The 27,162-nt window shown below is 40.4% G+C and overlaps 1 protein-coding gene across 1 annotated transcript in view; it reads left to right on the top strand.

Moving 5' to 3' along the window:
- The first annotated feature begins 513 nt into the window (after positions 1-513).
- Positions 514-27,162, top strand: part of LRP6 (LDL receptor related protein 6) — a 49,642-nt gene continuing 22,993 nt past the window's right edge. The window contains exons 1-6 of the mRNA XM_072399970.1: positions 514-665; positions 4,649-5,042; positions 15,929-16,126; positions 21,606-21,802; positions 23,137-23,268; positions 26,480-26,876. Of these exons, the coding sequence (XP_072256071.1) occupies positions 608-665; positions 4,649-5,042; positions 15,929-16,126; positions 21,606-21,802; positions 23,137-23,268; positions 26,480-26,876 (1,376 nt within the window). The 5' untranslated portion in view covers positions 514-607. The remainder of the gene's footprint in view (positions 666-4,648; positions 5,043-15,928; positions 16,127-21,605; positions 21,803-23,136; positions 23,269-26,479; positions 26,877-27,162) is intronic.

Raw genomic sequence — 27,162 nt, 5'->3', positions numbered from 1 at the left:
ATTGTCCTGTATGGACATTATAAAGGAATATATATGCGTATATAACATTGTGTGATATATATTGTCATGTATGGGGTACATTGTCCTGTATGGACACGTTTTGGTCTTTACACTCCATGAACATCCATGTAGGGAGCAGGCTTCACATTGACTCAGTGTGAATCTACACTTTGCCTTGTCTCCCCTCCTCCCCTCAGCGCAGCGCTGGGAGCCGCATCACTCTAATGCAGGGATCAGGATTCCTCCTTACTCAGGATAGGCCGGGAATGTAGTTCCGGATTCATGAGGGGGAAGGGAGAAAAGAAAGTAGTTCCTTTGGAATTCCGCACGGTGTTCGAGCTCTAAAGCACTGGGGCAGCAGTAGCGGGAGTCACAGAAATGAGTGGGGAACACGGCTGTCCATACTTTGTTCGAAGCCGCCGAAAAGTAGCTGAAAATTGACGATACCGAGAGACAAGAGAGGGTATCAGTCCGCGGCAGGAGGGGGAGCCAGGCGGGGGAGGGGAGGAAGCTCACACGCATCATGGAGGGGCCGGAGAGGGGCAGCCGGGATAACCGGGAACACTGAGGAGCCACCGACATGTCCGGGCCCCGTCGGTAACACAATATGGGGGGCGCCGTGCTGAGGAGCCTGCTGCTCTGCGGCCTGGGCTGCCTGCTGAGGGGTAAGTGATACCGCCCGGTCTGAGGGGAGTGTGGAGCGATCTACCCGGGGGTCATGGAGGAGGGGAGGCCGGGGGTGCTGGAAGTACAATACCGGCTGAACGTAAACAGGGGTGAGGGGTACCACAGCTAGGATGGGGGGGCTGGCACCTTCCCAGGGGGACACTGGCACCATATTTGGGTCAGGACGGCGGAATACTGGAGCCATCTCTGGGTCAGGATGGGGGAGGGGAGTTCGGTGACTGGGATCCTGGATTGGGGGGGGGGGGGGGGGAAGGCCCCCAAATTGGGGGGGCCGGGGGGGGGGGGGGGGGGGGGGGGGGGGGGGGGGGGGGGGTGGGGGGGGGGGGGGGGGGGGGGAGTACTGCACCCTAATTGGGTCAGCACTGGGGGAGGGGGCAAGGGGGGTACTGGCACCCTAACTGGGTCAGGACTGGGGAGGGGGCAAGGGGGTACTGGCACCCTAAATCGGGTCAGGGCTGGGACTTTATTTGTGTTCATGATTGGGGATGGGAAGGGGGCAAACATCATACCTGGGTCAGGACAGAGGGGGTACTGGTCCCATAATTAGGTAAGAACAGAATGGGGGGAGGAAGGGCCTGGTGCCATACCTGGGTCAAGCTGGGGGAGGGGGGCTACAACTGGGATCAGAGAGGTGATGGCACAGTACCGGGGTCAGGACAATGTCTGCCCCCCTACCAGGGGAAAGGTGAAGGGTACAGGTATAGTAATAAGAAGTAGAAGGGAGTTTGGTGTAATACTATGGGTCACTATAGGAGGAAATGGGGGGCTGGCTGTGTACCGGGGCAGAAGGATGGAAGGGACCGGTGTTATACCTAAGGGTTCCAGCCCTATAGTGCAATGTAAATGGGTTGGATGGTAGAGGAGACGCTACCACTATCCAACGGTTAGGGAAAACACATCATACCGGGGACAGAACCGGCTTTATAGCAATGCCAGGGTGTGTGGTTTTGTGATTCCAGGATAGATTTTGGTGCATAAACAGACCTGCTGACCCAATCCAAACATCCAAGTACATAGTCCAATTGCTTTGTGGTCAGAACTACAAACTAAACTTGTCTGGGGATGAGATTATCTCTTGCACAGCTTCTTTCCATCCTATGTATTTGCTGGGTTTAGTAGGTGACTTCGAGAAGGCAAGAAGAAACCTCTGGGGCCAGTGATTGTATTCCATTTGTTTTTTTAATTCTTTCATGCAGCCATGAGCTTGGTTTTAAAGAGAATAGTAATGTGTAGTAAAGGCCGCCTCTGCTGTTTCTCATTTTAAGTTGTTTTTGCAATGTCCACTTGGAGTCTGGAAAAGTTGCCAGTCAGTCTAGTTGCTTTTGTCCCGGTAAAACTTTTAAGTAATTGCAGTGTCACTGGGGATTCATATGCAACTGCAATTGTTTATGTTGGCTTCCCTCTCCCATGCATTACTACTCCTCAGTAAAAGCTCTTCCCACACAATCAGTTTGCATGCTAATGGCTGTTACATAAACCACCGGTTTATAATAAATTAATTTTTTCCATAGTAACTAAAGATGGAACATTTTTTTGCGGAACAGGACATATTTAGAACAGCTTCTTTTGTTGAAATGTTTTTTAATATCTGATTGTGTGTAATGGTCAAAAAAATTAAATACCACAAATGCAAAAAAAAAATCCAAGAATAAAATCTTTGACATCTAACTAGAAAATAAAAAGCATGCTTTCTGAAAGTTTCCTGCAAATCATGATTTTAGTTGTAAAAAAGCCCCCTTTTTTCTTTGTGTAGCCTACCAGCAAAGGAAAGGTTAAATGTCACTGACAAAAGGCTCCTGCATTCCTGTATGATGTGGGAATGAAAACACTTTTCACATGTCTGTTTAATTGTAAATGCTTCTACCAGAATTCATCTTTCACTCAGATATGTGCACTGGTGAATCTGATTAATCTTGCAGAAGGGAAACTGTTAAATTTGGAAACCATTACAGTATTTTTTCTCTTCCATTAATGTGTGAAAGGGAAATTAAATCCTCCTCTGATTAACGCTTTTTGGCGAACGCAACGACTAGTTTATAAAATATTTTTTGAGGCACAAAGATAAAGAAAAGGCTGATTATTTTGGCGATTGCCAAATAGTTTTATACTGATTCATCCTTGGTTTGTTTCCATTAATGCACTTTGTGGCCAACCTTAGAAAAAAAAAAAAAGGATCGGTTTGATGCCATTACATGGCTACGAAATGTTAAAAGTATAGTAAAATAAATTGGTGTTGTGCCTAAGAATATTTTAGGGGTACAGGAAAAGGAGATCAGGAGTTTGGATGCCATGTTCTTTTTCTGAAGGCTGATTGCAGTTTCTGAATATTGTGTACCGGATTTTAGTTTTAATAGGAAACACAATACTGGTATGGACCTGAACGTCGGCCACACCCCAGACAAGCGCAGCCATACTTTGGTGTCTATAGGTGATAAATCCTTTTGGTTTCGCAAAACAAATAGCTGTAGGCGGGGTTGGACGGATTTGGAGAGCAAGGGTGTCTAGAAAAGTTTAGCTGATGCCTAACTTTTTTTTTTTTTTGTAATCAATGGAAACACATTTTCCTGGCATTGATTGGCTCTTAAATTATGCCAATGTCTTCCCGAGGTCAGCGTATAGCTGATGTGTGGTAAACGCTGCATTGCACAGAAAATAACTAAAGCTGCTTCCCTGTGCGTAAACATCTGAGGAAACTTTACCCCATCTGTCTGTGTAATGAGCGTGGTGCTGGGGGAAAAATGTGCAGTCTGCTTTTGTTAGGGTCACCTTGGGACAGACAGTAAGACGGATGCTTGCCAGTCTTTTCATAGCTCTTTATGAAGATTCTTTTCTCGCTTGTGGATCTCGGATGATGATGTCCACACACCTGGAAATCTTTATCCGCCTTCCCAGTGGCAGACTTCTTCAGCAACAGCCAGCTAATAATTTTGATTTGTGAAAATCTCCAGGAATACTTACAAAATCTATATTCAGGCCTAGAAGTGGCGAGTGTTTATTTAAAGTGTTTGACATGTAGCTGAAATCAGACAGTTAAAGTTAATGAAATGCAGATGTGAGCTGGATACATAGCGCCTGGTCTCTCTGCTGGCCCTGTTAATTGTCAGGGACTCCGCCTGTCGTCCAGGATTTGCAAAATATACCTAACACTGCAAACCAGAAAAACCCTTTCAGCTTTTCTGGAACAAAGGTCCCAAGCCTTTGTCTGCTGTTGAGATGCATTTTTAGCAATTGTAAAGAATACAAAACTTGGGTCACCTGAGACTTGGCTTTAATTGCCAAGAGGACTCCTATGAATAGTTGTTCTGCAGAAACCTAATAGCAGAATAAGGTTTGGACAAACATGTTCTGGAATGGGGTGAATGTTATGTCTTCAGTAAGTACAGTAGTGTCAATTTAAATTGATCTGTACATTAAAAAAATATTACAGCTAGTTGTACTAATATGCTATGGAAGTTCTATGATTTTCAGTGGAAATGTTGCAGATTTACACTTCAGATTGTGCGCTATTTTAACTTTTACTATATCCAAATTTGTGTTCTCCCCAGCCCCTTTTAGTTGTGCGCACCATCCGGCACTTTTCAGCAACCACAATGAGTCACAATACAAAGGCTGCCACCCGCCTACAATTTCTTCCTACCAGTTAAAAACCATTCTGTGTTGAGCACTGCAAATATTTGCAAACATTATTTGATGTTCTTTCACATTATGTAGTTTGGTGCTCCTTTAAAGAACAATTCCAATCAGAAGTATTTTTGTACAGATTCTTAGATCCTAATTATCCCTATTATGAGATGTACAGCAACTACTGTGTAATGTTTTTTTTTTTTTTTTCTTAACGAGTCCCTAGGAACACAATGCCATGTGCCACGGAGATTTGCCAATTTCTAGTAATAGAATTGTTTGTACTTTTTGCATTATTTCTTTCTGTTACTAACTGACTTATCTGATTACATTTTCTCAGCGTCTCCGTTGCTGCTGTATGCCAACCGGCGTGACCTGCGGTTGGTGGATGCCGGAGGAACAAAGGGGAACTCTACAGTGATGGTCAGCGGCCTGGAGGATGCAGCAGCTGTGGACTATGTATTTTCCCGGGGCTTAATTTATTGGAGTGACGTGAGCGAAGAAGCGATAAAAAGGATTGATTTTAACAAAACTGGGAACAATCAGCATGTTGTTATATCGGGGTTGGTATCGCCAGATGGACTGGCTTGTGATTGGTTGGGAGAGAAACTGTACTGGACAGACTCCGAGACTAACAGGATAGAAGTCTCAAACTTGGATGGCTCTTTACGGAAGGTATTATTCTGGCAAGAGCTGGATCAACCACGAGCAATTGCCCTGGATCCTGCCAGAGGGTAAGACTTAAATGTTTGTTTTCAGTTACTTCATTTGAAATGTATATGTTAGGGGTGTCAAACTCAAATACATATGGGCCAAAATGAAAAATTTGGACGGTCATAGGCCAACCTTGATATCTACAATTGATTAAGGTCGTTAATGAATGTCAACACAGGCGGGGGTGCTTGTGGGTCTTGATTGACACGCCAGCAGAGCATTCTGGGATTTGTAGTATAAGTGATGCATGCACTGTCTATCTGCGGGCTACCTCTAGTAGACATTTGGTATTTTCTTGTGGGCCAGAGTTTGACACCCCTGGTATATGTGATGGGAGAAGTTGTCTCGTGACAACCCAAACTGAATTGGATCCGACTTGGAGATTACTCACCCCTAAGATTTGCTGCCTTGTGAAATGTTGCTGGCCTGAGGACTGTTCTGTTAGATGTTGGCCAGGCTGTAGAAAGTTCTTTTCTTCCAGTGCATGTGTGGTCAATATGCAGTTTTCTCTTGGTTGTGTGTGGCCCGATCTAATGCTTGAACACCACTTCTGGTTATGACAGCTCCTCTATCTTCTTCTAGCCTTGAAATATTCTGATCATCCTTCAGGTTTTTTTGTTCCAGTGTCAAATTTGGGGCTGAATTTGCTTGGCATTAGATGCAGGCGTTATTCCAGAGGTCTGCTTCCTATTTATTTGCAGAAATGAATGTTTTTTTTCTTTGATGCGCAGCCAGGTGTACACAGCAGCGTGCAATCAGATGTTGAGTGCTGCCAAAGCTCCAAGCCTCATCACATGCAGACAAATTAATTGGGTTCTTTTTCCTTGGGCCTCCAGGGAAGATAACTATGTCATAAATAAAGAAAAGCTGCAGCTTCCCATGTATCAGTTTAGTATCTTTTTTTTTTTTTTTTTACACTGTGTTAATGTTACAACATTTCTTAGGCTAAGCACACACATGCAATAATTATTGTTGGAAACTAACGACAGATCGATTGATAATTGTTAACAAAAAAAAAAGTACACCACGACTTTCCAACGATGCTGATGAACAAGTTGCTGGAAACAAACGTCCGTCCCGGCAGATTTGATTGGGTGACAATCGTTTGCTATCTATAGTGTGTATGGCCATTTAGTGATCGTGTGTAGGGTTGTTCAGTGATCGCGGATTGTTCTGCGGTATACTTTCTCTGGTACGCGTCACTTTCTGCATGGTTCAAACGATCGTATCTAGTGTGTGTACACTATTGGTGAATTATATTGGAACGATCGTATCCTTACAGCAGGTATAGAATTCTGCACAATATGATCGTTCAAAATAATCGTTGATCAGTTGGTATTTGTTCGTTTTCTAACCACAATTATTGCACATGTGTATCTAGCCTTATAAGTTCTTTATTTACTTTTTTTCTTACCTCTGTGATTACCATGTCCAAAAGGGAAACTTGGGTTTCATGCTCGCCCGACTTTTTTTTTTGTTTCAATCCTTTTTATTGGTTTTAACATAACAAAACCCACATAGAAAATGGCACATACATAAAAATGGGGGCTCATAGCCCACGTTTGCAATAAAACATTGTGAGACAAGTGTCACTTTTCATATACAGAACATTGTTGATATAGGTTGGGGACAACCATAGGGAAGGTACAGTGGAGGGTATGGGGAAAACACAGAAGGGAACACACACAGCTAACAATTTTTATAGCCTAAATGGGGGGACATAACAGATGTTAGGGATCCAAGAAATCAAATAAACCTCGAGAGCCTCGTTACCGTTCTCTGTAATCTCCCCGGGTGCATCCGGGAAATCGCTCGACTTTTTTTGACTGTTTTCTTAGCTTGATCAGACAGGGAAGACATTGCAGAAGCAATCATCGCCTGTTGCTGTTCTGCTATAATGTCCGGTCTGATCAAGGATTTCCTCCTAAACTATGGCAGTGGAAACCATTTGTGTATTAGGTGTGCGTTTTTTTTTTTTTGTTTTTTTCCCTATACAAGCATGTGTTGACATCCGTTTCTTAACGCATTATGTTGATAAGCATGTATTCTAATGCATTTGGTTGTTGTAAAGGTTTTTTTTTTTGTTTTTTTGTTTTGTTCATGACATGAACCAAAATACCCCCTCCCCCCATGCTTTGCAGTATTCTGTGATGCAATTAAATGCAGCAAGTTCTGTTTTCACAAAGGTAACAATAGATTTTAGCTTGTTGTTGCATTGATTAAGGCAGCTGATCACACATGGTGTGAATGCACTGTACATCTCTGCATATTTTTAATTAACATGAGGTTATAAGATAAGAAAGTTCCATTCTGAGACCTGATTGTGCCCGGCTCCGGCTGTGAGCACAGCGGGGAGCTAATGAACTGCATAAGTAGGTATGAGGTTGGTGGAATAATAAATAATGCCATTTGCCTTCTGAACACATTGCAAAGTTTGTGTGTGTGCTATCTGAGACACATGGCTTAATTATAGAACTTCTCTGATTGAAAGCTTTGCTTAAAGCCTGGAAAGGATACAGCTCAGCTAAAAGCTGCTACAGCTGCTTGTGGTCTTCCTGAAGGTCCCCCTCCCCCAATGTTTGTGTTGTTTCATGGCACTTCCCCCCCCCCCCCCCCCCTAGAGCTTGCAAGTCAATGAGAAGTTCTGCTGCTCACCCTGGAAAGCCTCAGAGCTGTGAATCATTCCTAAAAATGTGGTTGTAATGAACAATATTTTAATTTAATCAAATTGACTAAGGCACTGTGAGAGTTTGCACATCACAGCTGTTAGTACATGGCTTTTGTAAATATCAGAAGGAACAAATCTCTTCCTACAAGTTCCTTAACAAGAACATGTCCCTCATTCAGCAATGTATAGGAATACTTGTTCTTTTTTTTTCTTTTTCTTCAGAGGATGTGATTGGGAAAAACTGATAAGTAGATTTTACTACACAAATAAGTGTTAAAGCGGAACTAAACCTGTTTTACTCACCTGTACTCGTTCCCCTGCAGGATACTGTAATATTATTTTTTTCTTCTCTTCCTGATGCTTTTTGGCAATATTGGTTGGATGGACCAAAATTGTGTAAATCCTGTTCAGTTGCCCGGGAGTTCATTCCCAGCATGTGCAGAGGAAGCAAGGAATGCTGGGTATCCTGGCAACCAAAGCTGACGCTGCGCATGCGCAGTTCAGCTTTTTCCCAGGGACCCAGGACGATCAGACAGATTAATGAAGTGACCGCTAGGTCCGGAGGTTTTTTTATCGGTCCGGCATCCATCTTCAGAGCCGGCGCCGCCATCTTCTCCTCTTCTTCCAGGTTCTTCTTCCTACGTCACTTGACACTGGCACGGAATTGGGTGATGTGGATTTGGGATGCGTGAGATCGGCTTTTTTTTTTTTTTTTTTTCTTCTGCATTGAAGGAGCACCCAAGAGGGTTTGTGCTCCCATTCATTCTTGATCGCCTTAAAAAAGGGTGTTGCACTTGCAAAAAAAAAAAAAATAAAAAACTGAGTTTTTACCTTACATAAAAGGGTTAGGTACGCTTTAATTTCGGTATTTGGATTGATTTTGTGATCACCCTGACTGGATGTAAAATGGCTCGATCCGCTTGCCAGTGGTTTGGGGGCAGTGTGATGGGACACAATTGCCCAAAATTTTCTGAACCCTTTGGACCAAAGCTGTGTTTGTGTTGTATTGCTGATCCCAGGAGAGTATTTGTGACATCCTAGAGAAAATAATCTGCAACTATTTGGATTCTGCTGCTCTACTAAATAGGGTTTTGATTTACCTGAACCATTGTGCTCTCTGTGTTTTGAAGAACAAGGTGACCAGCAGCAAAATCTTTACATCTGACATGTCCGGTTGTGTCCCCAGTCATGCAATGTTTTTCCTTCCGCTGCCCTTATGTGACTCTTGTTTCCTGTAATGAGAGGAGCTAGTAAAGAGACCACGGTGTGCAGGGATTTATTTTCAGCTTTAAGGTTATATATGCTGGCTGCTTTTTGCATTTTTCAGCATACTGTATTAAAATGACCCAGCATAACATAATATGTAGCGCTGTACATTAAATAAGAATTACAAATGACAGACTGATACAAGAAATGACACTGGAGGAGAGGACCCTGCTCATAGGAACTTACAATCTAAGAGGGTGGTATATGATTAGTCCTTTTGTTTTCTACAAGACTGTGTCCCTCTGTTCCCAAATACTACAAGGAAAAATAGACCTTTCCTGCAATACTTTGGTCACAATAGACAAAAGATCGGAACAGCACTTCTGATGTTTTCACCCACATATACTCGCCTGCATACACTTCCTTACAAAAAAAATCACCTGAGGGGGGAAGGTTTGTATGGACAAAGCATTGGGTTCTTTGTATTTTTGGTTTGTACTGAAAAACAGCAGAAGAAAAATTCCAGGGGCCGATACACAGAATATATCACTGCTGACAGCTAACTTTGTGCCACAAATTTATTCCCTGGTACAACTTTTAAGGTGCGTACACACTTCCAATTTTTATCGTTCCAATCGAACGACGAACGATCGATTGGGCAAAAAATCGTTCGTAAAAAAACGATAATAATTGGAAGTGTGTACGTAGCTTTAGTGAAAGATTACAAATACTTTACAAGCCTTTTATCTATAATTTGTGTTTGTAGTCAATGATTATCTCTTCTGTGTTCCTGTAAAATGTCCCCCTTTTTATGCAAGCAGGTAAAGCCTAATACTGAAAATTTGTATGAGAACTGCTGATGCTGCAGAGTTTGCAACCTTTTGTTTGGACCACATGCCCCTTCCTGTCTTTTATTTTGGCCTTTTATATATTTAAATTTATTTCACAGATGGTTCATACCAAAGACAAAGGGTTTCACTAAAAAACATCAGTAGCTGGCTAGACAATTAATGTTTTATTTAATATTCATATGCCTGTGATTAGCATAAATACAAATCCTACCTGTTATCTGGGTATGTAAATCTGGGTAGTCTGTGGTTTGGGGGCAGTGTGATGTGGCACAATTGCTTAATATTTTGTGAACTCTCCATGTTGCTGTTCTTAGTAGACCCGCTTTCTATCAGGAGAGTAATTGGGACATCCTAGAGAACATTGCCCCAACAACAAAGGGTTTGGATGCTGTTCTGTACATGTGAAAGAAAATAATCTACAGCTCTAAAGATTATTTTGCTGTAAAATAAACAGTATTTTGATTTGCCCAAACCCTTGGGCTCTCCGTGTCCTCTAAAGATTTTGCTGCTGGCCCTAACTCTTCTTATTACACTTTTGCTCCCACCGGTTCTCTCTGCTGCCCTTATGTGACTCGTTTCCTGTAATTATAGGAACTAGTAAAGGAACCACAGCGTGAAGTGATTTGTTTGCAGCATTGAGGGTATAAATGCTGACAGCTTTATTTTTTTAGCATATTAAAATAACATAATTTGAAATAATGGGGCACACTACTACAAGGAGAAATAGACGTTTTCTGGATTACGTCGGTCACAATATCTTTTATGTAGCTACATCAGTAGCTGGATGGACAAATACTATTCGCATGAATGTTTTATTAAATATCCATGACCGTGATAAGCATGAATACAAATCTTATACATTTGTGTTATTTTAAAAACTTGTGTTTCTTTGTTTGCTTTCCCATTGGATAAATAATTTGAGGCAGTTACATATGCTTTGTGCGCTACGCCCCACTTAGTGATGACGCACGCTGATTGTGCTTTGCTGCAATTTATCTCATTTCAAGTCTCGGTTTGTGTTTGGAATCTCTGCAGTTTCAGCAAACTCTTTGCGGGGACCATATCATCTTTTCTTAGGTCTTAGGACAGTTGCTTGAATGCTTTTTATTAACAAACTGATTCAAATTTTATATATAAAAAAAAAAAAAATGCAATCTTAATGTCCACTAGTGATTCATGGGATGAAAGAAATTTTTTTTATCCTGTCGTTTTTTACTAAGGCTACGTACACACATGCAATTATTGTCGTTGGAAATGAACGATCGATGGCCGATAATCGTTAACAAAAGTGCACAACGATGCCAACGAACAACTGTCCTGGCTGATCTGATTGGGCGACGATCAATCTATTGTGTGGGCTATCGTAGATGGTTCTGCAGTACACCTTTTCTAGTACATGTCACTTCCTGCTTTGATCGTATCTAGTGTGTGTGGATTATATTTAAACGAGTGTATCGTTACAGCATTTACAGAATTGTGCACTATACAATCGTTAAATATAATCGTGCATAATTGTTGATCTGTCGTCAATTGTTCGTTTTGCAACGACAATTGCACGTGTGTATGTAGCCTGACAGACTTCTCTGCAAGAGATTATTTATTTTCACATGGTGGTGGGGCAATCGAACAATCAAACTATCCTGTGTTTCTGAACTGGGCATAGACATCCGCATATAAGACCCTGAAAACAGGTGTTACTGCAAGTACCTCAGTTTTAGTTTTAATTTTAGAATAAATGTGTAAACCCTAAAAATGTTTGTCTGAGTAACAATACTGCTCCATAGATGCAGTATAGCGAGGGAGTGTTGTCATCCTAGGACAGGAAAAGTTTTAGAAATAATCATGAAGTGAAAGAAACAGCCTGAAAATAGTAAAATAATACAATTATCACCACATGGTAATCTGCAACACATTACATTGTTTTGGATAAAGTTGGGCTGTTGTGTGCTTTATGGCTCCTGGAATGTGTAGTTACCAAGCCATTACACAAACCTGTGCATACATTTACCGCTGTTGGTGCTAAGAAGTCTGGGAATATTCAGTCAGCTCTTTGCATTGAAGAATAGCTTCTGGTAACAAAAGCCATTAGCAGGGCTCTCTGTATTTACACGTTCATGTGAAGCGTATGGCTCTGTTTTTTTGTAGGGGGGAGGTGCTGAGGCTGGGCTAGTCCCATGGTGGAATGCTTTTGAACTTGAGTTGCAAAATACAAAGCATGAAATGGAGCATGTGTTGATGTACAGCTGAGAGCTGTGCTGATGTGCCTGCGTTCTCACATTCCATTCCTCCTCTGTGTCCCCACCATCTCTGGCCAATCTGCTACTCCTTGGCACACATTATTCCAACCTGCTAGTTTCAGAAATGGGGTCCATGCCATTATTTAGTAGAATGGTACCTGGTTTTGTCTGTCTGGTTTCTAAATGTCTCTGACGAGCACAAGTTTTGATCTGCGTAATTGGCTTCTCTTCCCCATAGACATTTAACTATTGTAGGTTGCATTGGCCGTTCCAGGTGGCAGTGATATGATTATGAACTGTGCCAGCACTATATGAACGTGTTTTTCCTTGTAAAGTTGGACATTGGCATTCTTTTTTTGCTGGAAGGGTTCCTTTAGCTTTAGCTATGAGCAATGTTTGCCTCTTGTGTCAGTTAAGATGTTGGCTCTATAAGAGTGACATTCTTCCCTCTTACCATCACAGTATTGTAAGCTGTGGATATAGTCATTATAGCAAGGGTTCCATTATAGCATTCCATTATAGCAAGAAGTTTCATTATTTTTCATAAAATTTCATAGATTTTCCTACATTGGTGATGATTTTGAAAGTAATTTACTGTACTTTTGCTTTGTTTCCCCTTCTGAACACATTTTGAAGATGTCTCCAAATGGAGCATCAGGATAGTGAGCAACTTGCTCTACTACCAGATCAACTACATGGCCATGACGGCTGCCATTGTCTACCTGCTGGGGTGAAAGAAAGAGGGATCCCAGTGTTATCTCAGCATGGGACTGTGCAGGTTCAGGAATAGATAATATATTTGGGTTTCCTGAGGGCTTACGTGCCTTGTTCTTTTGTAAGTTGAGGATATAGTACCGGCAGCTAAGGACTGCTGTTGAGCATGATCTCTGTATGTGCTTTGTACATTTGTCTTTATTTTGTAAGAAAATATAGGTGCATATATAGTGCTGTCTGAAGAACAGAACAGTAGGTCATAATGTCTCTCTGACTAAATCTGAATGGTGCAGGGGAAGAAAGACAGATTTCTTGTTTGCAAATAGCGCTTCAGTAGTTGAACTTTGCAAACAGATTTATTTGCTGCAGCAGATTTTTTTATTCTGCTACACATTTAAAAAATTAAAAAAAAAAATGCTTTAAACTTCTCTGAACAAATCACAAATATTTGTTAACATTTAATATTTCCTATTTACTTAATATAAAGATATACACATCAAAAATGAACACTCACTTTTTAAAGCAATCTTTTCCACTTTTCAAATTTATAGCGATACCTTCATGTGTTATACCTTTATCAACAGCAATCAAGAGTTGTTCATTTTCTTTTTCTAGCTAGCTTTTGATTTAGAAAGCTAATTGTGTGAAGACTAATCAGTGTGATTATTAATATGCACATGCAAAATTAGACTTTCTGATAAAAGCAGCCAAGCTTTGATATCGGCCTCGAACCGCTCCCTCCTGGACACAGATGTGTTCCTACTGCATTGCTGTAACATGCGACTATCAGGAAGGGGTTATGTGTGTTTTAAAAGTAATTGATAGGCTTTGCCAGAGACGAGATGGGCCAGACTGGGTTTTTGTTTACCGATTATGCCAAGTGTGTTTATAAGCCGAATAATTCACATTTGGCAGCAGTTTCCATAAATATTGGAAAAGGATCTGGTGAATTTACCAGGCACACATTTTATTCTGCATAGATTCTTGGTCCGTTTGGAGACCAGTAAACCACTTCTGTTATGAAAGGTCTTGTTTAGATACCTCCTGTTCTTGTTTTCCAGTTGCACTCTTACATTGTTCTGCTGCTATTCAGATTTTGAATCAAGACAGCGTATGGCCTATTTAATACTGGGTTATGCAGACACGATCCAGAGCTGTCCCCATCAGAAAACTTGCCCTGACAAATGTCATATGGCCATTGTTTATGGATAGCACTTTAACATACTAAATGTCATTTGTTTTCCCTTAACATCTACAAGTTTAGGAAGTTGGTTAGTGATATTTCTCTCTAAAATGAATCATGAAAGTTTGCACATAGTTTGTTTTACAAACATAGTATTTTGTAGCCTAGGTATCATGTTTCCGTCCCCTGTATTAAACGTCTAGTTGAATTTCTAGCTCAGACTTCTTTGTATCATTGGGAGATCCTTAGCCAAAGATTCGGAAGTATATTTTTCCTCTGTAACATTGTATCCTTTTCTTCTTGTTGTGAAGGACAGGTGTGTTCACATGACTGGATGGCATGCTCTGTCATGTTGTCTGTTTTCATACATTCTCTTTTAAATGCTGTTGGATGGGCTCCAGATAGTTTTCACACTATTCTCTTTTGTCCCAGAAGTTCCCCGATGGTGTCCAGCCTTTAACTGAACTTCCTCCAATAATTTCACAAATCTTAAATTGCACAAAGCACACGTCTAAAACCAGGCAATATTTCAGTAAGATTTTTATTATTTGATCACCATGAATGTAAAGTTCCAGTTCCTGTGATACGGTTGGCAGTCCACTCCACTGGCGATTTAATGGATCATTTCATTTCTGATGTGTGTGAAGTTTAAATTGTCCAATTTCTTTCATCTTCTGGTTACTTGGTATTTAAGAGATCTCTGTGCTGAATTCCAGGTTCTACATTCCAACTATACCCATTATGAAAAGCTCCCTTTCTCCCTGCACCAAGTTGAGTCTTCAGAGCTGCTACAACAGTTGTAAGTGGCTACCACAATCCTTGGGTCCCATTCCTGGCTCCATACATCATCCCTGCACTTACTGTTTTCTGTATTGCCACTTTGTGCTTTTTAATCATCTACCATTCCAAGTTTAAACCTTTAGAGAATTGTTCTTTTATTGGTCAGCCTATGCTATGTTTATTTGTACTGGTATTTAGCTAAGACAATTTACACATGCAAATTTATCTCTCTCACTGTATGAAGAGGTGGTGATAGCAAGCACCCTGCTGCATTGTCTTATAGGAAATTGCAGCCATCATCCCTGCTCGGTCATGTATTGATCCACCTAGAGGGGTCCATAAATGATCACCAGTGTACATGGTGCTAGATTTTCACCCAAGACAATGATAATCATTTTCCTTGGACAACAATTATCCAGCATCTGTATGCAGCTGAAGTCATGCTGAAAATCATTCTTCTCTCATTTTTATAATCATGGCAGACTGTCATTGTGTTTCTTGGGGCCCCTCTTGATCTGTAATTCGTGGCTGTGGGAGGGTTTTTTTTTTTTTTTGTGTTCTTTGCTTCAGTGGTGAACAAATTTTGCGGTTTCCTCTACAAGCTGTGTGATTTCTTATAATAATTTGCTAATTGGAGGTGGCGCAACTGTATGTCTCAACTTGTCTTCCCATGGCTGAACTTTTGTCAGCTACAAAGGTTAATTGTCTGTGGCGTTTACTTGCGACATAATCCCCAAACAGAAGACGAGTCCCATTCTTTATGTACAAGTGATATTAACACTTTCTGTACTCTTGCAAGACTCAATGATATAAAAAATGCAGATCTACAGGGCTGTGTAAAACTCGGGACTGATTGGACAGAAATACATATTATTTTGTCAGGAAAAATTGAATAGGCACATTATGATTTTTAGCATTTATTTTGTGTGGGGTTTAGTGTTTCAAGGATGGATCTGTGGTCTGCATCTCATTACTCGGTGAGGTTCCCACCACAATTGTACTTGAGTACCGAAGAACAGGAGGTGGTAACTTCAAGCGTGGTCCCTCTGTGTTTAAATGTTAAGGTATTCTGGGATTGACCTCCCCTGCTTTCTAATCAATATTAGTCATGTTTTCAGCAATATTTGTAAATATATTATAAAATGTGTGGTGCAAGTAAAACTTTTTTTACCTAACCTATTGCTATTGTCTACATTTTCTTTATGCTACCGGTCTACCTGTACATTTTTCTTTCAGTGTGGCTTACCATGCATTTTTTTCATTTCAGGTACATGTACTGGACAGACTGGGGTGAAGTGCCAAAGATCGAGCGTGCTGGAATGGATGGGACACTGAGATCTGTTATTATAGATTCTGACATTTATTGGCCCAACGGCCTAACATTGGACTATGAAGAGCAGAAGCTTTACTGGGCTGATGCAAAACTTAGTTTCATCCACAAGTCCAACCTGGACGGCACATTTCGGTAAGTGCTGAGGCTGTTTATTGCCGTGTTACTTAGCTGGGCTTGTCGACAGGCTTTTTGGCATTTGTGTGACCTCGATTTGGGAGGCTTGGTTTAAATAAAATGCAGTGATTATAGCATGTAAATGTATTTTACACCAGGGCTGTCCATCTCCAGTCCATGAGGGGTCAGGTTCCCCAAACAGCAGAATAAATTCTTAGTTTACATATAGCTGGTGGAAATCTTGCTAGTTGCTGGTTTAGTGCAGTCTGCAAACTGCATTATTCTGCCTGTTTTATAGATTGGGCCCTGTCGGGAGTTTGATGTAGAGGATGATGTTATGAGGAGAATTGGGTGACAAATTCAGCACGAGTAATCCCGTGTAACGGCCTGACTTGTGTTTACACAGCTGCAGGATAATATGCTGATAGCAATCGTTTCCTGATCTCTTTGCAAGCCCGAGGCTACCAGTTTCTCTCCAGTAGCTTTTTGTTTGTGTCTTCCTGTCAGAATTGTTATTTAACTATTTAGCCAAGATTTTGTATGGGAGATTGAAGTGTACTCGTAGTCTGCATCCTCGCGTCTTGCATGAGTTTGCCATATTGTAATGTTTTTTTTTTTTTAGGTTTGGTTCCGTGTCTAGATGTTTTCAGTTAATCCGTGTGCGTCTATATAAATGTATGTTTTCCTTTTAAAATATGTACTGTAAATAAGATTCATATTTTCTTATTGATGTACAAGGCTTGTAAAATTAAAGCCCTCTCCTTGCAGAATTAGCTCAGAAATTGATGGAGACATATGGTGCCCAGATGTTTAAGGTAGCTGTGGCCTACGCAGGATTCAGCTGGGGGTTTTGTTGGGTGAACTTGTGTTTGAGAATACAGACTAAAGATTTGCTAGTGCCGCAAGACACTTTAGGGGACCTAATTAAACAATAATTAGGCTTGCTTTCAATATAAGTCTTTGTAACCGTTTGCACGTTACTTGGCTTTAAAATGCCCAAGCTCACCAATTCTAGATTATGGTGTTGGTGCTCGGCTGCCTGCTTATTGGTTTTGCTATGCTGTAATGGTCCTGTATGTGATTTAGAAACTTCTTCCTTTGGTCTCCAGTTCCTGAAATTATTATCACAGAATAGTGCAGTAGAACCTGAATAGGATATGGTATATCAAAGCCGTATCTCATGTTCATTTAAACCTTTATTGGTGGTAGTGAGCTGTTGTGCACAGGATATCTTATTATTTGTCACCCCTATCACCTCCTGTGCTCTTCTGCTGCATTATTGTGTCTAGGCTCCGTACATTTCTGCTTTTGTCTGTATCCCATTATTACATGGATTATGTAACTCCTACAAATACACACAGGAGTTACTTTGTCTCCGGCACCATTATTATGTGCAGAAAATAATGCCATGAGCACTGCATCATGGAGAAGATTTGAGTCTTCGCCCACATACATACATACATACATACATACATACATACATACATACAAATGTTGATTTTGAAGGTAGCGATGCAGAGTTGTGTGACTTACTGTAAATGTAAGATGGAATCTGGGAAGGTCTTTCTAGTCATCTGTAGGATTACTTTTCTTTTTAGCACTGTTACTCTGACATAACATTACGATTGTACTGTAGCGATATTAAATGGAGAAATGACCGTAGAAATGTCTTGTGGTATAAGAATGCTGTATTTTAGAGTCAAAGTTCAAAGACAAAATGGTGACTTTTGCTGCTGACACTGAGATGTTTAGTAATTCCCCCCCCCCCTGACAAATACATACAGGACTGCTGAACTTATGCCAGCTCTGCTGTGTAAAGTGCTGCCAGGTTTTCTTGAACTCTTTGGCGTGATGGAATTCATTCACCCATTAGGAAATTAAAGCCAAAGATGACATCCAAGAGATAACCAGAAGCAAATGGATTTGTCTCTGGTCTCCATCTGACTTGACTGTGAATGTTTTCTCTATATTCCATAAAAAAAACCCATGTGAATGTAAATACTTCAGTGACCCTCCACATGTAGTATGGATGTTTGGAGGCCTGTGATAGCTATGTTATGCAGGGCTTTATTTTAAAATGCTGCATTAAATGGTAACCTTGAGTGCTAGGAAGGGATTTTTCTGGTAAGTGGCTTCCTCCTGTCCTGTTATTCCTAAAGTAGCTGCTGCTGAGCCCTTCTAAATGTGAAAATGCTGGGGTGTGTGTTCTTGGGTCTGAAAGACCTCCATATCTGTCCAGGTAGGAGAGGGGGGATGTACTATAGTCTTCTCAGTTATGTTTAGCAGCAGCCTATTGAAAATCCTTATGTGCATTTACTTTTAAAAGGAGACCTTAACGTAAAACTATAAACAAAACTGTCATCAAGAGGTTGCAGAAGAGACACTGGCTCTCCCAATTCAAACATACTGGCCTTTTTGCTAATATATAACTTTTGTTGATCCTGTCCTGGTTCTGACCTGGGTTTTCCTGGTCCTGTCCTGGGGTTGGGGTTCTCACCTCTGTACCAACAGGAAATGAATATGTGCATTACACGCACCATTAATGTATTTCCATTTCTTCACTTCATGACCCTGAATGGCAGAGGCTGTAAGAAATGTTGTATTTGCTACATTGTAAGATATAAACTCTTCAAATGTCCTCACAGAATTTTCATGACTAATGTGAGAATGGATCTGTTATTTGGTTGTCCTCTTTAAAGAGGACCTATAGTCAAAAATAAAAAAACAAAACAAAAACACACTTACCTTTAATCCCGCTGGGCAGTCCCGATCATTCTGGGGGTGTCTGGCATCGGGTCCCACATCATCTTGGCATCTGTCCCGGAGTGATGCTGCACCTTTTTTACCTTTTATGTATAGTGAAAGGTGATAGTTTAGGTGCGCTTTAATCACAGTTTGACATTCTGTTACTAATGAATGTGTTTGTCATATTTTGGTTTTGACCTGTTGTAGTAGGGGGGCAGTGAGTGAATTACACCTGTGGTCAGTTTACGGCAGCTTCTAGTTACATTATATGGTTCTGGTTTTGTAGTGAGCACAATTTTGTCCAGGAAGACTGATGTGGAATTGTAGTATAAAACATTGACCGCCATAAATGTTGCACAGCACATGTTGGGCCTGAATTTTATTGTAATATATATTACTTCAGGGATTTGTTCAGTCCTGCAGTGTCCCTTTTGTACTCAGCTCGATTAGAAAATCTTTTCTTGACTTCTGCATGCCACTCCTTGGTAAATTTTATAGCTTTGATTTTTGAAACTATTTATGGACACAGTTATAGTTTTTTAATCCACAAAGCCCAAGTTCACAAACATTGAAACAAAAAGTAGGCTGCTCCTATCAGCCCACTCCTATCCTTTATTCTGTAAACTCTAAAAAAAAAAAAAATAGTGAATTTAATGAAAGCCACTGCATTTTTACCATCCCTGAAATATTTGGGCCCTGTATGTTTGAAAACTGAGCTCAAGATATAAACAAGGAGCATAGCCCACCCACTAGAGTAAAGTATCCCAGCTTTCCGCCTGTAATCTCTGTGTAATCTGGATGCACTGCAGGTGAGAAATCTGCAAAATGCAATCACTGCAGGCTCCTTGTTGTCTCAAATACGTAGAATGTATGAAAAAGCAACCCCCACCCCAAACATACTGCTTATTGATGTTATACATGAACACATGCATATTTTCACGTTCCACACCTTTTGAGGAAGACCACACAAAATATTTGTAAATTGAGTGGTGCCAATCCTTTAGCCCCAACAAGTCATGTACATAGGGTGGCTATTATTTTGATAGAATGTTGCATTTGCTTATTTGTGACCTAATATTTCCTCTTCTTATTACAAGTTACAACAAGACAGTGTTTTTCTAAAAATACTTCTCGGTTCTTGTATTAAATATTACCCAAAGATTTACATTATATTTGGCAGTTAAATAACCGTTACCTGTTATAAACAAGGTATAATACATCAAGCAATATGTTTGGTATTGCAAAGGTATTGATGGCATTGACATGCAGGGTTTACTTTAAAGTTGTTACCATACTCTGTGTACCTTGTACATGGGACTCCATATAAAGGACACAAGGAGGCAAAGAGCTAACAAATAAGCTTACAAAGTGGTGGAGAATTTAAAGATTCATAGGGATGAGGTGGTTAGAATTTATATGAAAGTCCCAGTTACTCTCTGCTTGTTCTCGGCAATCTTCTCTTTATTGCATAGTTATGGCTAGGTCTTCACGTATAGATATGTTGGGTTATGTGTGTGGTTCCAGTACAACCAGAAACTGCACTGTAATAGTTAAACGAGGGTCTGTCTAACCAGAGTGTTTAGTCTTCATATTCCTTCTCGGGGCCTTTGTTCTTCCCAGGGGTTGGTGAACCTAAATTTGTTTTATTTGTAAGTACCAAACGGTTCCAGCTGTGAGGACTCTCTGGCTCAGGGCAAACCTGTTTACTTTAGCCGGCTGCTCACCTCTGGGGGATCTGTTTTTCATTGCTCCCTGTGTCTGATTACACTTGTGATAATCTCCCAGAGCTCCAGGCAGGAAATGGCAGCGGACACAAGCCGTACTTTCCATGATTTTCCATAAAGTCTCCTTTGTTTCAGTGCGCTCTCAGACTGATTGCATAAAGAGTTCCTTGTGACCAGCTATATGACATGAAATCACTCGCTGCCTTTTATTTGAGGCAGAATGGACCCTGATTAATGTGCACAGACATTTACATACAAATATAATCTAAATTATATTTAATACTAAAGTTTTGGAGCTGCCCCTAAGGGTCCTACAATGGCTTTCTGGGAATATTGTTAACAGTATAAATGTTTTGGTTCATTAAAAAGCATTTTAGAAATGCAAATATTGGTCTTTGCCTTGGGAAATTAGGGTGTAGGGTGAGTACTTACCTTTATGTATTGCCAGGCTTTACCCAAACTTCCCATACTTTTATAGATAGTATCTTAGCTTTTGTCTATTACCTTGTTTTTGCAATTTTTTTTTTTTTTTTGTAACATTTTCCATGATAAGGGCTACTAGTAGACATGTTTCTATTCCCTCAGAATCTTCCCAGTAGCAGACATCAGCATTGTTTTGCTGTGAAAAACATTCACACAGTGATATTGAAAAGCCATTTTAGAGCTACGGTAAAGTGTCTCTTCGTAGGCCAAAGATAACACAATTTTTGTGGACTTCAATAATTAAAGCAGTGTGTTAAATTTACCCGATTCTCACTCCTCTGCATTTATTAATGGGTTCTCCCTTTCTTTGTAGCTGGCTTTGTTTTATATTAGGATGAAAGTAAGGTGATGGAAGTATGTGTGCAAAATGTATAGACTATATTATGATCTATATATTACTCCCTTTATTTAGCTGGCTTTTTGTTTTATGATGCAAATGAAGGGGGATGGAAGTATGTGTGCAAAATAGAGAATGTATATGATATATGATATTTCTATATTGCTATAGTACATCTCTTGACTTTTCCCTTTGTTTTATTTCCTAGACAAACTGTTGTGAAGGGCTCTCTTCCTCACCCGTTCGCTCTGACTTTGTTTGGCGACACAATATATTGGACAGACTGGACAACACATTCTATCCTGGCCTGTAACAAGTACACCGGAGAAGACCGCCGCGAGGTGGACACAAATATTTTCTCACCTATGGACATTCACGTGTTCAGCCAGCTGAGACAGCCAAATGGTCAGTACTCGGTCATATTTCTTCTGTAAAAGTTTAAGTGGTTACAGTATATATTTAAATATAAACCAATCTGGATATCAGTCAGGGTTTATTTGTGAAAATACAGGAAAATAACTTCAGTATAAACCTTGGGTATAAAATGAAGCCGTCACTTCTAACTTTCATAACCGTGATTAATTAATATGAATAAAAACATCCATGGAGTATTATTTTTAGAACATTTAATGGGTGAAAATAATTAAAATCACTTAATACTCCCACCTTACCCTCACCCCCCTGCTTTAGTCCCCTACTCCCCTTTCCTTCTTTCTCTACCATATCTTTTTCTATTCTATTTCTTCTTTTCTCTTTTGTACTCCCTTCAATTAGTTACTGGGATTAAATCTGCTCTATTTTTTCAGGAAGCTGTTTTCTTCAGAATGTTCAATATACTTGATGACTGAACAATATTGTCAGATGTTTTTTTTTATACACCAGGGATAGTAAAGTGTATTGCTATGTTCTGTCATTGTCTTTCCTATGTAATGCTTTACCCTTCCTGTATGTTTTTATAGGAGTATTTGTTGGTTACTTAAAAAAAAAACCAAAAAAAAAAAAATCACTTAATGCTTAGTCTGTATATTCTCCCCCCTTTTTTGACAGTTTAAAATATTTTGTACTTTAGTAGTTGGGTTTGTCCTCATATAAACCATAAAACAAGCATCTCTGATGGCAAGGGATTGTTACATACAAGAACCCATCAACATCTATTGGTGTGTCCCAACGGAGGTTCTTTTTCATTTGGCATTTTGAGTGAGAAGGTCTTGGTTTATACTCGAGTGTATAAGTTATTTGTTTTTGTTGCTGCACTTTCTTTTTCTCCATGGTGAAAATTGACAGGTATTAATCTTTTTCTTCATCTAAAACTAAACAATTCTAATAAGTTTTACATTTGAATACCTGAATATAAAAAGGATTTCCCATTTGATAGCAAGAACCTCTGTGCGTTCTTCATTGCAGCTGGTTTAGACGATCTGTGAAGCTTATTCAAACACTTTTGAAAACATATCACTTTTCAACGTCTTTATACATCTAATACTGCGTCATCTCTGCAGAATTCACATTGTGGCCAAAGGCCTGAGTCTGGTTGAGCTCTGGGCAGCACTTTCCCCAAGAACAGTATTTTGGTCCCTCTATATAACATGCCAATATTTCTAGACGGGGCTTCATTTTATTCAGCTGCAAGTGTAGGGATTTCTTAATTTTTCTAAAAGTGAAATCCATGTTTAGAATTTGGAGGTATTGTGGACTGATTTGTAAACGTTTTTTTTCTGTCTTTTTTTTTTTCCTGGCAGCTACCAATCCATGTGCTGGTCACAATGGCGGCTGTTCCCACCTGTGTCTGATGTCGCCAACAGAGCCCTTCTATCAGTGCGCCTGTCCCACGGGTGTGCGTCTTAAGGATGATGGGAAGACCTGCATGCATAGTAAGTGGGGCTGTACCCTTTTGATGTGACATTCTCTCCTTGTCCTGTTCACATTTAGGCATTGCTTAAATCTTAGGTTTGTCACTTTATACTGAAGTCTTTTAAAAAGGAACAAATTATAACTGGATTGTGCCCTTTTTATAGCTGAACTTTCTGGAAAACTACTAAATACACATGTATCAGCAGGTTTTGTGTTTATGTCCAGCCAATCCTGAAATCTGCACTGCTTTCCCAGGGTTCTGATATTTTTCCCATTTTTATGTGGAATGAAGCAGTACAACTGGGCCATTGTCCTACAATTTGGGAAGTGTGTGTTGGGGGTTGGTATGTAGTTTCACCTGAGTTTGGTTTACATGTAGAAAATTTATATCCATTATTTTTTCTTCATACAAACTGTAGAAATGCTTTTCAGCTGTGGGTGTTTTTTGTTTTGTTTTTTTCTTCCTTGTTGCTTCACATGTTCGTTTATTTTTATAATTGTCTCAAGTAATCACCCATCTCCTTTATTCAATAAAAAATGCTGAATGTGGTGTTGACAATGTACCAGGCAAATGTTGAACATTTGCTTGCATGTGTCATGTTTGTGGAAAGAGGTTTTAATAAAAAAGGCGTTGCTTTGCTGTTTTAAAACTTGAAATCAGTTGAAATTGACCAAATAACTTACAAAATCAGTTGCAGTCCTCAAAACTTGCCAAAATATACCAAAACAATTTTATTTGCCAAAGTTTACAAGTTGGCTGTGAAATTGCTGAGTACGTTCTTTACAAGGCAGATATTTTTTTTACTTGTTTTGAAAGTCTTGTTATTTGGGGAGATAGGCTGAAAAATGCAACCCGTCCATTTCCGGGTAACTGAGGAAGACAATAGGGTATTCTGTAGGTAGCGTGTGGTTTAGCTCTTTGCGTTGTAGAGGAAACAGGTCTTTCTTGTTTTGCTAATGATCTAAACAAAAAACTAATGCCTGCATGCTGCCCTACCCTCTGCTGGGTACCTAAAAATTTGTGTAAATTCACCCTTGACTTATCCTCCTCTATAAATCAGTTTTTCAACCAAGGTTCCTCCATAGATTGCTAGAGGTTCCTTTAGCAATGAGCAATTTGTGCCTCTCAGGTCAGTTTGGGTGATACCAATGATCTTTTTGGCTGTATGGGAGACGTTCTTCCCAATGACATGCAAGCTAATATACTATGAGCTGTGGATATGGTATTTACAGCAAGGTTTCCTTGAAGACCTGATAGTTATTTTAAGGGTTCCCCCAAATGTTAGGAAAGGCTGCCTTAGATCCCTATTTAATGTACAGCGCTGCGTAATATGTTGGCGCTATATAAATCCTGTTTAATAATAATAAAATAATAATAATAATCATGCCATATTTTTTCTTGTTTCTATAGTAGAAAACCACTACTTTTGTTATCTGTTATGAGCGTTTTAGAATGTTTGCCATTGCAGCTGCTGAGTTTAGTTCTTACGGCCATAGGCACCCCCCAGAGTAACGCCTCCCAAGCACCATTTCCCTATGGACGGTGCATTGGCAGTCTGTTTGGAATCTGGGCAGCAGGATTGTTTTGCCTAAAAAATAATAATTATTAATAAACAGGATTTAAATAGCGCCAACAAATAATGAATGTATGCCTCTGAGGATGTACAGATGGACAGGTAAAGACTGTAGTCCAGCAGACAAGGTTAGCAAGCCAGGATTTCACTCTAACAAGGGCTGTGTTTTCGGCTCGTGACAGGAGCTCTTAATGATTATTTTTGTCAGTTTTTGCAGCATTTTCAAAGACCGAAAACATGGGGTAATGAACATGCACTGCCCAGATGTGCTGCATATGTTTTCTATTTTGCCATACACTTCCAGTTATAGGCGAGCCTGTCTTCTTACTGCTAGGACACGGCATGTAATGTGCGTTCTTATGATTCAGTGATGAGCACCTTATGGGAATGGTGTACAGCTGTGTAGCTGAGGAAGAGTTAACACGGATACCACCTGGGTGATGTATGTAAGTGGGGGGACCTGTCAGCATTATAGCACAGCCCTGTGCAGTCAGATAACAATCACTTTACAGCTGTTCATGGCTGCTTTTTGTCTGGCTCCTCTCACGCAACTGCAGCTGCCTTAGTTATTAGTCAGCAAGACCAAAGTGACAGGTATTTATAGGGCAACGTCTCACCAATATTAGTCTCCCAAATCTCTGCCACTCTTCTAGAAATGTGTCACCTCCTGGAGCCCCTCTGGGCTGTCCTCATCAGCTTTTTCTGCATCTCTTGCCTTTGTCTTCCAGTGGAATGTTGGACCTGCCCCTAGATCAACATTGAGGAATTCTTCTCAGAGGGCCCCATGTTTGTGTAAAGGGGGTGGGTGTCTAAACAGTCATTCCCAGAGACTTTGCAGAAAGCATTTGTCACCAGACTAAACAGTTTCTAGATGTGGAGCTGGTTTCTTGTGGATTAAAGTCCTGGTAAACCAGGCCAAAGGTTTTTTTATACTGATCAGCCATAACATTAAAATTACATGTGTAGGTCCCCTTTTTGCTGCCAAAAACTGTACCCCATCGCATCATGAACTCCACAAGACTTCTGAACTACCTCTGGTGTTATGTAGTATTAGGCACTAAGTCATTAAGTCCTTCAAGTTGTGAGGTAAAGTTTCCAAAGACCTTTTTGGGTTTTTTCTAGCCCACAGGTGGATTGATTATATTGACATCTCGAGAACTTGGAGGCTAAGTCAACACTGTAAACTTTTCGTGTTTCCAATACCACTCCTGCAGTGTGATAGGGAGATACTTCACCCACCTCTTGGATTGTAAGCTCTTCAGGGCAGAGTCCTTCCCTCCTCCTGTGTCACTGTCATTTGCAGTTTAATGTACAGCGATGCGGAATATGTTGGTGCTATAGAATTACTGTTTATTAATATAATAATATTAATAATAAGGCTGCAGCCATCGGGAAATAATGTCTGTTAAAACAATATCCACATGATGACTCTGCCATGAGAGAGAAAACACATGACATTTGGTTTTGATACACAATGCTTTAGTAAACTGAGTGCCCTCAAGTTAGGGTTTTGATTTTTGTTTTGTAAAGTTTTTACAAATTGTAACTCTTCTTATTGTGCATATATACCTTTTTTATATGGCTGAATTCCCCTTTGTAAAAGTTTTTCAATATGCTACTTCATTGTCCTTTTATAATAAGTTTTGCTCCTTTTCAGGTGCTACGGAACTGCTGCTCCTTGCCCGGCGGACAGATCTCCGTCGAATATCTCTAGACACCCCTGACTTTACAGACATTGTGCTCCCTCTTGATGATATCCGCCATGCCATCGCCATAGACTATGACCCAGTGGAGGGTTACATATACTGGACTGACGATGAGGTGCGAGCCATTCGACGGGCCCAGGTTGATGGTTCCTCCAGCCAGTTCATTGTTGTGTCTCAAGTATCTCATCCTGATGGTATCGCTGTGGACTGGGTGGCCCGAAACTTGTACTGGACTGACACAGGAACTGACCGCATCGAGGTGACACGGTTAAATGGAACTATGCGCAAAATTTTAATATCTGAAGACCTCGATGAACCCAGGGCCATTGTCTTGGATCCAACCAATGGGTGAATATTTGATTTTTTTTTTCTTCCTCAGTATATTTGTGTCAGACAAATCTGTCCTAAAATCTTCTAATTGTGCGGAGTCACTTGTAATTCGTTTTTTAGCTTTCTGTTCCTCACTGTCCTTATAACTGCAGTTTCTTGCTCTGTTAACCTCCCTAGCGGTATTCCCGAGTGTGACTCGGGGTGGAAAAAATTGCAAAAAGCGGTAATCCCGAGTCACACTCGGGGTACCTTTGAGGGTCCCTCTTACCTTATTCCCGCGCTCCAGCGGCGATCTCACGATCCC

Source organism: Pyxicephalus adspersus, chromosome 2 (genome assembly GCF_032062135.1).
Source record: "Pyxicephalus adspersus chromosome 2, UCB_Pads_2.0, whole genome shotgun sequence".
Taxonomy (NCBI): domain Eukaryota; kingdom Metazoa; phylum Chordata; class Amphibia; order Anura; family Pyxicephalidae; genus Pyxicephalus; species Pyxicephalus adspersus.
The sequence above is the reverse complement of the archived record's forward strand: the minus strand, read 5'-3'. Positions and strand labels throughout refer to the sequence as shown.